Below are 16,139 nucleotides of genomic sequence, written 5' to 3' on the forward strand. Positions count from 1 at the left end.
CCCTCTACCACTTCTGCTGGGAGGCTGTTCCATTTAGCTACCACCCTCTTTAGATTACGGCCTCTTGTTCTAACATTCCTGGTATTGGTATAGAATTTAAAGGGACACTCCAGCCATCATAGACATATTAATGTCAAGTGCCATCTTCAAATTAATGCCCACGCCTCCCAGATCCTTTGGTGAAGTGCTTTGGATGGGAAATTGTTTGCCAGTCACCATGCGCAATATACGCTCTGCCAGCCAGCTCCAGCATCGGCTCGCATGATATTTTCATGCCAATCTTGGATACTAGAGGGGTGATATGTTTCAGCTCTGGAGCTGCAGCTTCCCCTAAAGATTTTTTCCATTGCTCTCTTGCAGATGTAGAACGCAGATTAAGGCACTTTCACGGTGCTTTTTTTTTTTTTGTTGGTGAGGCTAAATTGGAAACGGGAGACTTCCTGCAAGAATCAGACAAGTGCCAGAAAGTCTTAAATACCGAGGAGGTCGGACAACGTGGGAGAGCCGAGGAAACCTAAAACACTGTTAATTAAACCTAATACTGTCACGGCCAGCAGCGCTGCTTAAAAAAAGTAAGGTCTTAGTATGAAGGTTGATTTTTGGCCGTAGACGCTTAAAAAAACCCCCCAACAAATTAATTAACCAATTAATTAAGCTGTCGTCGGCTGCAGGCCGGTGAGTTCTGTTTGTTAGCCTTCCCTAAAACGGGGTGAAATAAGATAAAGCATAGAACGGACCCAGTACTGTATCAATGCTTACTAAATCTAGCTATCGATAATTGCAGAGGACCATATGAAGAACAACAATTTCTCCATTCCATCACTAAGTCATGGGGCAAAATTGTCCCTGACCTACGACTCACTGGACCCGCAACCCATTTAGTATTTAGTGCCCGCTTCTGTTCTCCCAACCTCTCTGAAACTTGGCTGAGGGTTACCGGTGCTGCAGTCCAGGCAACTTCATTGCTACACCTTGTGGAGCGAAGCCGTGCCTATCGTGTTACCCGTACGTTCTCCAATTTACGAACAATGTGCGGCCTTTAAACCCCCGCTACGCAGCTAGAGACCCCGACCCATCTGCTGTGCAGACCCAACCGCCTCGGCACGAGCATAGTTTATAACGGGCCGGCAAGGGAACTACGGAAAAGGGTTAACGGGCACGTTATCGAGGGTAATTTCCTGCTGGATACAACCCACGGTAATTTTTTTTTAACCCTTCGAGTACCGGCAGGATGCTGGTAGTAATAATAAATAAATAACCAGTCCAATAGTATTCTTGAAAGGCTTTCATTCGAATTTGGTGAATTGCGCGAGGACAGCCAATCAAAAGTTCAGCCGCGGGTCTCTGAATCACAGGACGCTCGCCCAAGTGACCCGCCGCCGGCCCGACGCGCACAGAGGAGGCAGATGTCTCGCAGGTATTCTGGAAACATTCACTCCGGCCTGAAACGCCGCTCCGCCGTCATGTGGGGTTCTTGGCTGAACTCTGCCTGAACCTGAGCGGCGTATCATTTACAGTACACATAAACAATTGTGCTATGATCACCTGCTTCAGACACAGGGTTCAAAGTAAGTTTGCGTCCCCGCGCACCTTCTCTCCCTCCCTCCGTTCAGTACATTTCCTGAAAGCCGTGATGCTTCGGCATGCGCTGGAGACTACATAAAAGCTCATGGCGTGATTATTACATCTAATATGTTAAGACGGACAGATTGTGGGGGGGGGGGACAGTTTTTTTTTTTTTATTATTTCCAGGGACGCGTTTAGTGTTTTATTTATACGATTTCAGAAGAATGAAAAGCATCAATACTAAAAAAGAAATAAAAAAAATAATAACACCCCCCCCATTTTTTCCTAATATATAGATGATTTTTCAAATCTTATTTAATATGGTAAATGCCTTTAATGACATTTATAGCAAAAAAAATGATCTCAAATATATATATATGTGAAATATGGTTTAGAAGGAGACAGAAGTCTTAATAAAGGGACTGTTTTCTTCAAAAATAGGGGCATTTGGCATTTCCCCCAAGACAGCACACCGATTGGCCACCAATAGGGTTGATTAAACGGGCAGAATCCCATTTATTGTTGGGTATAATATATTATTTTTGTTGGCTACCCCATCCTCTCGTCCAGACAAATCTCCCGGAGGATTAGTTGAAAACGTCTTATTGTTTTGAAGCAATTGGACACCACTTTATCATCCTTCTTATCTCTCAGGCTTTCCATTAGTCCTATTTTTACTTATCAATTCTCTTGTTAATGCGGGTATTAGTATCTCAAAGACAAAAAAATACAGATAATATCCTAAGGGGTTTTGCTCAGTGACAGGAGGCTTATAGAAGCTGATAAAAATGAGGTTGTTCGGTCCTGGTCATTATTGGGGACACTTACCCTAAAAATATACGGAAAAGAGAAGGAGAGAAGAGAAGGGATAGAAGAGAAGAGAGAGAAGAGAAGGAGAGAAGAGAAGGAGAGAAGAGAAGAGAGAGAAGAGAGGGGAGAAAGGGGAAAGACAGGGAGAGAAAAGCAGGAAATGAGCAAGAAGTAGAGAGGAGAGAGAGAGAGAGAAAAGAGAGGGAGGAGAGAGAAAAGAGAGGGAGGAGAGAGAAAAGAGAGAAGAACCATAGGAGCAGGAAGTAGTACGAGGTTGGCTAAAATAGGTATGTGTGAGTGGGCTGGGTTACTAGTAAGACACACCCCTTTAGCAAGCCCCCCCCCCAAAAAAAATATATGAAGCACTGCCCTGGGTCAGCGTCGATTCTGGGTACTGACACCAAGTGTGAGCATACGGGACAGACACGGGTTTTAATAGAAACCTCAAAATATACGACAACGGAATTCATGCCGACAGAACAAAGTCACCGCTAAAATTCTACATTCTACGGTACGAAAAGTATCTTTCGCAAAAAATGAGGAATTCTGAGCGTTTGTCATCACAAGTCAACGAAAAAGCCAGTTACTGTAATAAATAAAGACGTCAAATCGATTTTAGGCTTGACTGATTGAGGGAAATTTGCTAAAGTAAAATATTTGTAACACAAAACTGTACTGAATCTAATTGGGAAGCATTCATTGTGGAATTCCAGGACTTGATTCAAAGGGCTGAATGCCTGCTTGGAAAGCACGATATTCCGCTGGACGCGAGTTCGCCAATTAAACTGCCAAAAAAAACTGGCTGTTGTACTCCGTAAACTAAAAATTAAACGGGACACAAATTAATGCTTAAAATGAATAGTTAAGAAACTATGTTAAAAAAAAAAAGCTATATGGTCTTGAAAAGGAAAGAACAATTGTTAGAAGTCCGGATATTTTAGATCTTGGAAAGGGACCCTTTAAATTGGCAGCCGGACAAGAGATTATGGTTGTGACTTTAAATTTCCAGTTTTCGGTAAATTAGATACTTCTGGTATTTGGCAGCTGAAGCCAACAGAACAAAGTTCAAAAGTAGCTACATCTGATACTCCGTTTGGATGACGGCGGGGGGATAAAGTAGCGTTATATATCTGGACGATGGGTACACGAAGAGCAGATATTGAGGTTTCAGGCTCGGAGTTATGCCGAATTGGCTTGGAATAGACCTCAGCTGCGAAATCAATAGACAGACCTGAGACTGGGAGGAATACTTTGGAAGATCGGATCTAGAACGGGAGAAGGCCCATTTACAAAACGTACGAAAACGGGTTCGGAGAATAAACAGCTAAATGAAGGTTGAAACGCCAACGGCAGCTTTGGGCTTGCGGGCTCCGTAGGGTCACCCGAGATGAGAGAGGAACCAACAGAAACGTCAAATATGGGGGGAAAAAACCAGCGTTTAAAACGAGATGTGTCCAAATATTTCATGACTGGGCTAAAGTTACTTAAAAAGGAAAACAAAAACCAATGGGAACCTAAACTAGTCCTCTTAAACTTTTTAAAGGGTTGTCCGCGGCCATTTTTTTTAAAGGGTCAAAGCAATCTAAATTAATATTTAATTAATCACGTAAAAAAACTAAAACCACAAAGAGAAAGCTGTCGACAGTTAAGGTAATTCTGATAAAGGGAATATAAAGGGGTACATATGTTTCTTTGTTGCGTGTTCATTAATGATGAATAACTGGCTGGTACTGAAAGGATTAACATATTTTGTCGCCCCTCCCCCCCAAAAAAACCTGAAAATGACAGCATTTTCCATTGTTCCACAGCTGTGTGACGGCGAGATAAATCCAGGGATATAATTGGTAGTAAATTACTAATTCCTGAGTCTTTCAACAGTTTTCAATCTAGGAGAGTACGTAGGAAAGGATAAAAGGGACTCGCGAAGCCTAATCCAGCGAGCGGGGCTTTGATACAAAAATCATGTTAAAAGACAAAAAAAAATATATAGTCAGCGACTAAGGAGTCCGTGTAATAATAGCCCACCGTGGCCCCCTTTACAAGCAAACAGTGGGAATATCTAGTTTGAGTACTGACCACCCACATACAAAAAGGACCAAAAGCACTGAAATTGCTAGAAATGTATATATTTTCTAGGAATACTAGCACCCGGGCCGTGAGTACCCACAAGGCACTTTGCCCCATCGCAGTGTCCCGATCGCTGGCAAAATTATTATTAATATTAACGTTTTAAGGCAAAACAATACTTTATCGACACAAACAATAGTAAATAGGATAACAAAAGTGTGCAGACGAACTTTACTTGTTGGGAAAATGTGTCATATTTTCATTGTAAAGGCAACATTCCAGTATTAGTTTCAGGCAAAATGCTTCGTGCACATGCACAGGAAGTGTACTCAAGTATGCTTCCTTTTTTTTAGTAGAGCCAGCCAATCAGAAGTCTCATTTTCTAACGCCAATAAGTAAAGAGCGCATGCACCGATTCGCATGCGGTAAAATGCTTTGGGGCCCATGTAAAATGGACTTAAATTTGCGTGAATAAATTAAAAATATTAAAATATATTAAACATTTTTTGGGAGACTAGCCAGTCCCTTTAAAGGGCAATTATTTCAAAACCACTGGTAAAAAAAAAGGTTTGAGCAAATATTGAGCGCACCTGAAAAACATGATCAGGGGCAGAGTGTTTATTACCACGCTTAGGATAAATACCCCCCCCCCACTCATAAGAGCGTAAACGTTGAGCAGTTAGAAGTCACGTAACATAAGCATTGGAGAAAAATGAGAAGTTTTCATATAAGAAATTGCAGACTTACTATTAAATCAATATAATTGGGAAGTATTTGGTTTCCTAGCTCTTCCTTTCAAAGATGTTTCCTGAATATTCTCTATTCGGTTCATTCGGAACTTTGCCAAGATGAAATCCTTAGTTGCCGTTGCACTTGGGGCGAGATGACCTTTAAATGGAACACGCTTTTGGGTCACTGCTAAGTATTTAATGCCGTCCCCCGGGACACTATTCCTACGAGCCATATGTTCTTACGAAGGGTCCAAGAGGCATATTTTGGGCAAGAAAGGGGTCATTCAAAGTGGCTATATACAAACTTTATGTGCTTTTGGACAGGTTCCTTTTTCAATAAGAACATTTTTAATATACAGGTTCTGTGACTTCATGTATTTCACGACTTTTGGATTCGTCTCTCTATATATTTTGGCAACACTCTGCTTCAATGTGGAACTCATCACACAGCTTGTATGGTTACTTTTAACTCAACTTAAAGGGGAGCTCTTGTGGTTTACATTCGTACAGTATTCGGACACATGACATTTTATTTAACTTGTTGCTATAAAATGTTTCTATGTAGCCTTCATCAGCATTCTTTCTGGAAATATCGGGTTTAATTTTAAAATATTTGTATGAATAAAAGTAGTCCTAGCCGTGTAAAAGAAGCATTATGATCAGACAAGGCAAGGGGGAAAAAAATGCACAAAAGTGGGTAAAAATTACTAAATAAAAATACTTGATAGAATTTTTTGCCCTGGATTCTCGCTTTCCACGGGGGGGGGCGCTTGGGGGTGTACATGCGGCAGGACTTTAGGCAGAAATAGATTAACGGGTAAAGGGCATAAAAGGATGTAGAGTTGAGGTCTCCTCTTCCAACAATTGACCCAAAAGGGACTTTTGTTTTAGGTGGTAATGCTAAGTGCATGGCTAGGGGGGCTCTGTGACCCCTTGGTATCTATTTATGTACACAATTTATTTAACCCCTTAAGGACAATGGGTTGTCCTTAAACCCATTTAAAACAATGCATTGTGAGCCCGTACTGTGACATGCTCACCCCCAGCAAACATTCTGAGCTCCTACAAAAAGAGGCATCAGGGTATAATACCCAATATACCTTTGTTAAAAAAGGGCTACTTGGGATGCATGGGTGGTACTAAATCCCACTATGCCCATCCAAGTCACAGCAGCGGATGAAAGGCTGGGGCAATGGAGATGATCAAAAGAAAAATCAAAACCCCCCATTTTCCCGAAAAGTGCAGGGGAGCATCGAGATTACAAAAGGGGTCTGGTGAGCGATGCTAGCTCCATGCTTAGGCTGATGGGAGTCTGGGTTTTCAGTTTTTAAAGCCCCCCCCCCAAAAAAAATCACGATTCAAATTTTTCCATGGTGACAACAAAACGAATATGTGATTAACACATAATGACCGTGTGCCCCCCCCCAAGAAACTTCCCAACAAAGATGTAACGCGCTGTGTTTTGTTCTAGGCCTTGGGGTGGGAAATATTTAAAGAGTTCAGCCGAACAGTAGGAAAAGTCTTTACAGAAAAATAAAAAAAATCTTTTGTAGAGGCAAAAGTCTTAACTGGAAACAAGACACGACATAAATCAACGGGTTGCGCAGCTTTATTTTATAGCGGCTGTAAAGCCGATGCCAGCCACCTAAACCCTATAAATAAGTCTTTGAAGGTTCCTCGACAAAGGAAGGTCTGAAAACGTGAAAGCGATCGGAAAATCTTTGAGTGAAACCTTTTTTCCATGAAGTAAACCGATTTAGTTATTTATTTTTCGAGCTCATTAACCAATCGCACAACGCGAACCCATCACGCGGACTTCTAGAGGACCTAAACGTAAAGAAGAATTTCAAAGAAGAAGGGATTTTTTTACATATCAGATATCAGATTCTATTATCCATGAAGGACACGGAGAAAGATCTTGGTAGGTCTATAAAGCCATGTGGCTTTCACTCAAGCCAACTCGAAAATATTCACCGTTTCAAAGCACATCGTCGAAATGATCTGCGCCGGTTCGCCCCGGGGCGGTCAGCGAATAGGTCTTCTTTTCAACCGGTCAGAGAGCCGCGCATTAACGTTATAATCGGGAAAAAGTGTGCTCTGTGGTAAAGGTGCTCGCTTTTTAGAGATGTGGACCATGAGACGGACGTGGTCCACCGAAACAAACCGTCTGGGAGACTTTATGGTGGGACTATAAACCTGTATGAACTCAAATAGAACCCCAGAAGGGCTGAATTAAATTACCTCTGGTCAACATGGCTACACAGCTCACGCGGCATAAAAGGGACATTCTCAAAAAACATAGCAAACCAGGTGCCTGGGCATCGGTCTGACGACCGTCTTGATAATTCAGAAGAAGCAGGACAGATACCTTTCCAACAATAAATCATTGAGATGTGCCGGAGAGGTCAATGTGGTTGGAGGTCTTCTGCTCTCTCGCCACTAGACCACCAGAAATAATCTCCCTTCTTCTGTTCGAGGAACAGTAAGATTCATTTTTTTGCAATGCTGTTTGGGTAATAAAGTTCTTATTCCCTAAGTCTAAACTACCAAAGTTATAGATACTTTTCCTTATTAAAATTCTTTCAATCAAAAAGTGTTGAAAGGCAATCTTTTCCCATTTCCAACACAGATAACATGCCGGTAGAAAAAAAATATTATTTTCGTATAAATTCCACCTTTATATAGTTAGGCAGCATACATTAAAAATATACATTATGCTGTTTATCCACGCTTAAGTATTTAATTCATTCTTATTTGCCTTTTTTTCAGTAGAGCCGAGAGTTTTATGATGCTGCCAAGCAAGAAAAGCAATGATAATTCAGAAAACGCGCTATTTGCAGACAATTTTTTCCGTCGTGAATGCGTGTACTCTGTTTGACTCCGCGCTGGAATCCTGAAAGCGGTTTTCTCCTGCCACAGAGCTGCTTTTGTGACTTGAGATGTAATTTATGTTAAAAAAAAATAAATCTTGTTGTGACATTGCGCCTTGTGGGCACTTTATAAATAAAAAGAAAGCCTAGCAATGAATTTTCTTTAAAAAAAAAAACCCCAAAAAAAACAACAAATAAAAAAACCAACAAAATAAAATTAAAAAAATGTCCATGGTCTAACAAACAACGAAAAGAGAGCCAGCAGAAAGTAATTTGGAAGAGCAATAGAATTAGATTCCAAACCACACATAGCTAAAGAATGAACAAATACCCAAGAGGATTACGGAGAACTCTTGCCAAAAGAAGTTGAAACACTTTGTTGTCCTCTAGCCTTACAGGCTTCTGCACCCACTGGCTTCTCCCCTCCTCTGTAATGTATGTGTGGCTTATAACCTGATCATCCTTTAGCCTCTTGTGTGCCTTTGGTGTCACTAACCCGCTTTCTTGGTTCCTGGGGTCTAGCTCCTTCCAGCCCCAGCTGATTCTACCTACTCGTTGGGTGGTCAACCTAGTTGGACCAGCGAGCTCCACCTGCCCCGGCTTGGCCTGGTTAGAGAACGATAGAGAACGATGGCAGAACGCGATCTGGAGGCTCAAGGATGATGGGAAAATGCAGCTTGACCAAAACAATCACCATCACGGGGATCATAAACACTTGTGCTTTTGTTGCAAAAAGGAGGAAACTTTTGAACAGTGTATGTTAGGGAGGAAAGAAAGTCTGAAGAAAGTGTATTTTTGTTGTACAGATACCGAAGCAGTTCCTACCGACCTGTGACCGCTGAGGGTAGCCGTATCTCTCACAGCCTGGGCGGTTTCTGATGCAAAATCCAAAGCTCCAGCGACCGGCTTCGTCACGGTCCCAACCAACCCTTTTCCGAGGCCTGAAATGAAGCCACTGACCCCACCTTCGTTTTTGACACCCTCTACGGTTGATGTTATCACGCTAGTCAGACCACCGATGATTCCTGTTTAAAAAAATAAATAAATAATGGGTTGAAACTACAAAAAAAAAAAAAAAATAACCCAACAAAATACCAAATCCAATTATTTTAGCACATATTTACCATGAGCAAGGCCATGGATTCCTGCAACGAGGTGCTCCCCGCTGGTGGCCGCATGGTATCGGATATATTCCCGTTCGGTCTGGTGCCGGTTGTCCATAGTCTTTCCTAGTCCATCAGAAAGTGTCCCGGCAAACTATAAAATGCAAATGGAGAGATAAATGTGTATAATTTTAGGAAAACCTGAACTTTTTATGTCCTTTTCATACAATCGAGGTTCATCCTTCAATAAACTTTAAGAAAGCAGCCATTCACGGTCTGAGCCGTTTCTGGGTATGTCTCATTGTTGGACTACAACTCCGATGAATCTCAGCAACCAGAGGACTTTGGCTGGGGTAGTTAAAAAAAATATAAAAAAAGAAAAAAAGCAGCAGAAGGACATGCTGAACTCTGTACTAAATACAGAATTCACTTTATGACCTTCGTTTAACCTTGGTGAAAACTCACAGGAATGCTATTAAGACACGAGGTTATCATACTGTACACATATTTGGAAAGCTAGAAAGGAAACAGTCGGTTCCCATAAGTTACAGGTTTGCTGTGAAATGCAAAACATCAGACAATGAAGTTTTTTTTTTTTTTTAAATATATTTTTTCCACATGTTTGGATCCAGTGCCTTCACTCTGTAGACATTAAACAGCACAGGGGGGCCATTTAAGACCATGAAGCCCACCAACCCATTAATATTAATGCATGAGGCTTTTTATAGATAAACCCCCCCAACCCCCACCTTGGCGATTAGTGGTAGAGAACATCTGTCTCAGGGGAAGAAGGGTTTCAATGTGGTTCCTCTTATACGGATCTCTTTAGATGGGTTCCGAGCTGTCTTCTAAGTTCTAGGTCCTGCAAAGCCCTGTAACAGGGTTTTTTCCTGCTCGTAAATTGTATATAATTGAATATTATCTACACTGATTGTGAAAATACGAGCTTAGAGTTGGAAACAAGTACAATATTTAGTATTTTTTGCCCAAATAAACCTTTTGCTCCCTTTTAACCCTTTAATAACCCACTAAAAGGATTTTGTGTTGCGACTCACCAGTTATGGTAACCTAAAGGTCCTAACAACGTTCCACTCGGAAACTCTAACCAGACAGGGATAAAAAAAAAAAACCCTGTCCTGAGCTCGGTCACCTGTACCAAAGCAGGGAATTCAACTATGACACTAGTATGACAATTAGTAACCTGAAGGATGACATATTGGGGAAACAAATACACTTATGTTATTTACAGAAATCCAAAAGCGTCATTAAATAAAAGTGATTTAAGTGTACGGATTCGCTAAATGTAGAATTCGGCCAAAAAAAGGTTAATGTGATACGGAATCGAGACAATGTCAGGCTGACTCAAAGTACACCTTAGGAAAAGGAGCGCAGGGTATAAATACTTATCAACTTCAAATAACCTCCGCGTGACCCTCGCTTAATTCTTCTCAAGGTGCAAGCAAACAATTAGCCTATAATATGATCTTTTTTTAATCAAAGTAAAAGGATTAAGGGGGCAAAATGATCTCTTTCACTAACAAAGTGTGTACACAGGTGTGATTAGTAAAGGTTGCGTTAGGCAGGCACCCGGTGGGATACCGCAGGATTCCTTCCACGATCTTTCACCACTTTTCCTCCTTTAGCATCTTGAGGATATGCTGAACATCTGCCGGCTTAGACCAAATCCCATTTAATGGCCAGATAAGAACTGCGTTTTCTTTGTAAACGCCAGTTTGAAAAATCCATATTGCTCGGGTTAAAAGTTCACCTTCCCGAAAGAGATCTCACGAGCTCAACGGGGAAAAGCAAACGGGTTCTGAAAAGAAACGCGCCGCTTTCGGGTCCGGGGCGAAACGGGAGCTTTAGACCCGCAATGTGACGATTAGATGCGACCCGCGGCTCGATGTTAAAAGTGATGTAAAAAACACACAATTATTTTTCATTTGTATGACGATGGGCCAACGGGTAAAGGTTTTACAGCATTAAACAAAACCTAATAAACCACAAACGGTTATAATTCACAGGGAAGACCAACGAGCTGGGTTGATGGAAGTGAAAGCTCTTGGGGACCAAATCTTGGCCAGCTTTTGCATTTCATGTGACCTGGAAGCCTCTTGGGAGATCAGAACACGGCATCGATTGCATCACATGCGATCATAACCCTTTTATAGACCATCGCGAGGATTCTACATAGCGACTTGACTTGACCCTCGACTTGTCACTGTTTAAAGATACACTTGACTGGGTCACCTGAATTCAAGCAGGGATATCAATCATAATACGCTGGAAGCAAAGTATGATCACAGCAGTGTGGAATAGGAAGGAGTGTTCTCCAGACTGTGAGAATCTGCCCCTTTATTCGGAGACTGGGTCAAAAGCTAAGAGTTCCCAGGTATGCATCAACAGACAACGCGTCGGCCATCCACCGGGGCTAGTACTGGCCCTTAATGTCCGAAGTCCGACCAGAAAAGTGACACACAACTATAGCGAACGCATGAAGGTTCAAACCACCCGGAAATCTACAGAGCGGGTCTGATTTTGGGTACCTTCGCACAATTCACACCAGAAACCAAGAAAACGAAGGAGCGACCAAGAAGGAACAGTAATAACGTATGCTACAGAAAATAAACAATCAATGTTATGAAGAGGGGCTAGCAGGGCCAGAATTACACTTGGTGGGAGAGGGAAACGATTAAGTGGGGATCTGTTCATAAAGGATATACAGGAGGGGGTGACCAAGCCCCTTCTCCCCTCTCCCAAATGTTATTCTTGTTTATTTCCTTGTTAAGCTCCGTCGTAAAACTCACTTATCTGTAATATTTGTTAGGATCCCTCCTTAAATAACAGACGTGCCCTCGTACTGGCATGGGCCCTGCCGAGGCCGGATTAGGCTGATTACGCCAGCAATCAAAACTTAACACACACACACATATATATATTTGGATGTCAAAATACTCAGCATAACAATCATTCCACTCGAAAAACAAATCGTTCCCAGGAACACAGAGAAGAAAAACAATAAGTGATACCCAAGGAAAATCACGAGGAATTCGTCAGCGTTTTGCCAGAGAGCAAATTAATGGCAGCGATTCTATAAATGCCATTCCTTATCTGCCAACCGCCCTGCATTTGGCACCCCTAAATGTTTCAAGCGGGCAAGGGGGGGGTTCGCTCTTGTTTTTGGGGTGGGCTTTTAACTTGCTCTCCACGCTAGTTCCGTATTAAACCTCCCATGAACTTGGGATTTGAAGCTGTCAGCCGATATTATATTCGCTAAATTATTGGAAAAACAATTAGACCATGTGAAAAGGCGAATGGCGCCGATCGGTTGGCAGCGAATCAGTTGGTGGCGAATGGCGTTTAATGGGATGGCGGGGAATAGCCCTGATGGGTTGGCGGCGAATGGCCCTGAAGGGTTGGTGGCAAATGGCGTTGAATGGGATGGTGGGGAATGGCGTTGAATGGGATGCTGGGGAATGGCGTTGAATGGGATGGTGGGGAATGACGTTGACTGGGATGGTGGGGAATGACGTTGAATGGGATGGTGGCGAATGGCGTTGAATGGGATGGTGGGGAATGGTGTTGAATGGGATGGTGGGGAATGGTGTTGAATGGGATGGTGGGGAATGGCGTTGAATGGGTTGGGGGCGAATGGCACGGATGGGTTGGTGGCTCGCTGGTGTTTTTCGAGTTTGATGTATATTTGACACAGCGCTTGTAGAAATATTTTTTAGCGCTGTACCTATAGATTTCTAGGACAAAAAGGATGGTGTTTTGAGACTAAGTGATTTTATCGCATGGAATTGAAGGGAATTCCACAAATTATCTCCCGTACCATCATTAAATAAGGTATCTAATGCTACCTGACAGCGACATTCTCACTTGGTAGTCGGATAAGCCCCCGGACTGGCAGCCGACAGCCGATCCTCAGAGTAGCCTGCCGTCCCAGGGGAAAGCTCGGCTGTTTCTATCTGTGCAGATGCCTGATGATTTTTGGTAGCTCCCCCCCCCCACCGTGGACCTCCTGTGAAGCGATCCCAGCAGGTGCCGGTTGGCAGCCGTTTTGTGTTACAGGGCTGAGTGTGTGATCCCTGCAGGGGCCGCCGACCGCTTCACATACACACAAGGCAGTCAAAAGTCCAGAGCCTGAACTTGGAATGACCCCAGCTGTAGAGTCACGGTGGGTTCATTCAGAGGGCAACCGTGCTTTATTAAAACACAACTAATACTCTTAACAGATAACTTCGAGAAGAGGGGAGGGAAGAAAAATTAACCCTCCACAAGCCAAAACACATCAAAACTTGTATCTTCAACAATTTGATTATTGTATGCTTTAACCCTCTCCATACTAAAGAGTTTCTAGCAGTTTTGTTGTCCGTAAGGTCTAAGGATCTACATCATTTAGGTGGGTGAAGGCATCAGATGTCGGGTTATGATGTCACACCAAGCGCCCCGCGTTTTATTCATTGCCTGAGTGCGTAATATACATAGAAAAAAATATTTCCCCCACTAACTTATCACACTTATAACATTATGTCGCTATATAAAAATTGTCTCGCTGCTTGGTGATTGGGACAACGGGATTATACACACCCGGGTCATTAGCACCTGCTAATTGATTACTCATTAAGAGAGGGAGGTCTGAGTGTGATTAATGGCAACCCCTTGAAGTTTAAGGCTTATTTGTCCTACTCGGCCACAAGAGACTTTAACATATTTCCTGCAATTAACCCCTCGTCATTTCGAGGGGCAGTCAAAGAGGCCAACGGAGAGGGAATCAAAATATATTTTTAAGGTATCTTCATGTTTATATGGTGCACGTCTATTAACCCCTATTAGGCCTGGATACCGACGAGACCTACTTATAGACTTTTTGGGCAATGGAGGGAAGCGGCTGGGCAGCGGCACTGCCAACTCCCACCTACATAAGACCTACTTGGCCACCTTTAAAGCCCAGACCAACACTCGGTGGGCATGGTGTTTAGTTCTTGTGCACACACAGCCTAGGACAGGTTTTATTTATTTTTTGGAAATATTATTAGAGTGTGGGGTGGGTGCCGAGCCAAACCTGAGCAGAGCAAGGACCCAAATGCAGAAGAGGAGGCCTTTTTCAGCCAACTCACACTTCTCACCACTTAGTGAGCCAGGCCCACCTAGACGCCAGGCTCGGACCCGCAATGCTTTATTACACTTTATTCCGCATTATTTTAAAGCGATGTCTAGTATGATGTCAACCTACATATAGGCTTTTGCTGTTCCTTTAAATAAACAGCCCGTCAAGTGATACCCATGGAGAAAGTAAAGAATGGACCATGAAGCGGGGTTTAGCTCGTAATAAGCCACGTTCACAATCGTAGAATTGTTTCCATAAAATACACCTTGTGTTGGGCGCAAAGTGAAATCTTATACGTCCCTTTGAACCCAGGCAAGTGATACAGCGCCTGCAACTGGTCTAATCCCACATTTCTGAACAGATGTTGATTTGCTCTGCGTGAAGCACATGAAAAGCTCGCTTATCTTCTAATCGTCTTAGTCACACTTAACGGTCTCCGGTTTTTCTGTCCCGGACCTGATCTTTGATGCAAGGAAAACCCACAAACCGTGTGAATGAGAAACGATGCAGAGAACGGGTCCCTTTTCTTTCCTTCTTATATTTAAACCATGGCTTGAACTTACAAACCAGATATTTAGAAGAGGTCCCATAAAGGTAAGACTGGCTAAAGGCGACGAAGTGCCTTGGGGATGAACAAGAAGATTCTGCTAACAGATGGATGGACATTTTAATGATCTAAAGATTAATACTTGGATGCTTTTCTAGATATAGACTTGCGTACAGGGCTATCAGGTGTGAATGTAGATAAGGGAATGTTGATCCAGGGCAAGTCCAACTGTCTTGTAGTCAAGAAGGGCCCCCCCTACTGTCTCATTGGGTTGTTTTTGCCTTCTTCTGGATCAACCAATGTGGGTTTGTGGAATGGTTGAACTTTATGGGCTAATTCAATGTAATTAACTATGTAGCTATTTTATATCATGTTAGACAGCGTGGGCTTAAACCCATGACAGGGGTGGAACATGAGATAAACGCAGAACCTAATAAAGTGCCCCCCCCCCGGTCCTTGGCATCTCTCTTGCATGCATCCAGGGGGCTTTGACATTTGTTATTAATGTACCGGTAATTATTAATTACCCATCAGACAGTAGATGAAAGCCACAAGTGTCTGTGTAAACATTCAAAATGACAGCTTCCTGGCACTGCCATGATGTCATCAATGATGTCATCAAAAGCAAAGGTATAGTAGCTTACCCTTTAAGGAAGGGTTTTTTTGCAAAAATATATATTTTTCCCCATTCCTAATTCCTCTATTTCAGTTTTAAATAAAAAAATCTACAAAATCCTAGGCATCTTTGGTAAGTATTATTATATTATATACCATTATATAATCATATTTAATACATTTTAATATCATCTGAATTTTGTGGTATGTTCACATTTAAATTTATGTTTGGGATTATAAAGCGTTTGGGGTATAATAAGATAATCCAGTGCTTTTTAGAAACTAATACTTTAAGAAGCTATGTGACGGGATAGATAAATAAGTAAAAATAATAATTATTATAAAAAACAGAATAAAAAAGAGCCTGAATTTAAAATTATCCTACATTAAAAAAAAAATCCAAAGGCAGAGAGAGACGTACTCTGGAGATCCAGAACTGTGAGTCACTGCAATTCACATCGCTATTTAGATATTGATTAAGATCCAAGAGCAGAAGAAAATGGAATGAAAAGTTGCAGACTGGGAGACAGCGCAGCTAAATCTGAGCGGAGTGAACTTTATTTCACCTGACGTTTTGTGCCAGTTTAAATACGCTGAACCTCTTCACTTGAAAGAAGGCATTTACCCACTGCGAGTTCTAGGATACATGGAAAAGCCATTACAGGCATAAACAACAGAACTATAAAACACAAAGTCATAAAGTGGCCAAACCAGATA

General features: G+C 42.2%; 1 protein-coding gene across 1 annotated transcript in view; it reads right to left on the reverse strand.

The window, feature by feature from the left end:
• VPS13D (vacuolar protein sorting 13 homolog D) overlaps positions 1–16,139 on the reverse strand; it is a 64,378-nt gene that overhangs the window by 10,491 nt on the left and 37,748 nt on the right. Inside the window, exons 65-66 of the mRNA XM_053451372.1 lie at positions 9,169–9,301; positions 8,874–9,069 (exon numbers count right to left, since the gene is read on the reverse strand). Of these exons, the coding sequence (XP_053307347.1) occupies positions 8,874–9,069; positions 9,169–9,301 (329 nt within the window). The remainder of the gene's footprint in view (positions 1–8,873; positions 9,070–9,168; positions 9,302–16,139) is intronic.

Source organism: Spea bombifrons, chromosome 12 (genome assembly GCF_027358695.1).
Source record: "Spea bombifrons isolate aSpeBom1 chromosome 12, aSpeBom1.2.pri, whole genome shotgun sequence".
NCBI lineage: Eukaryota > Metazoa > Chordata > Amphibia > Anura > Pelobatidae > Spea > Spea bombifrons.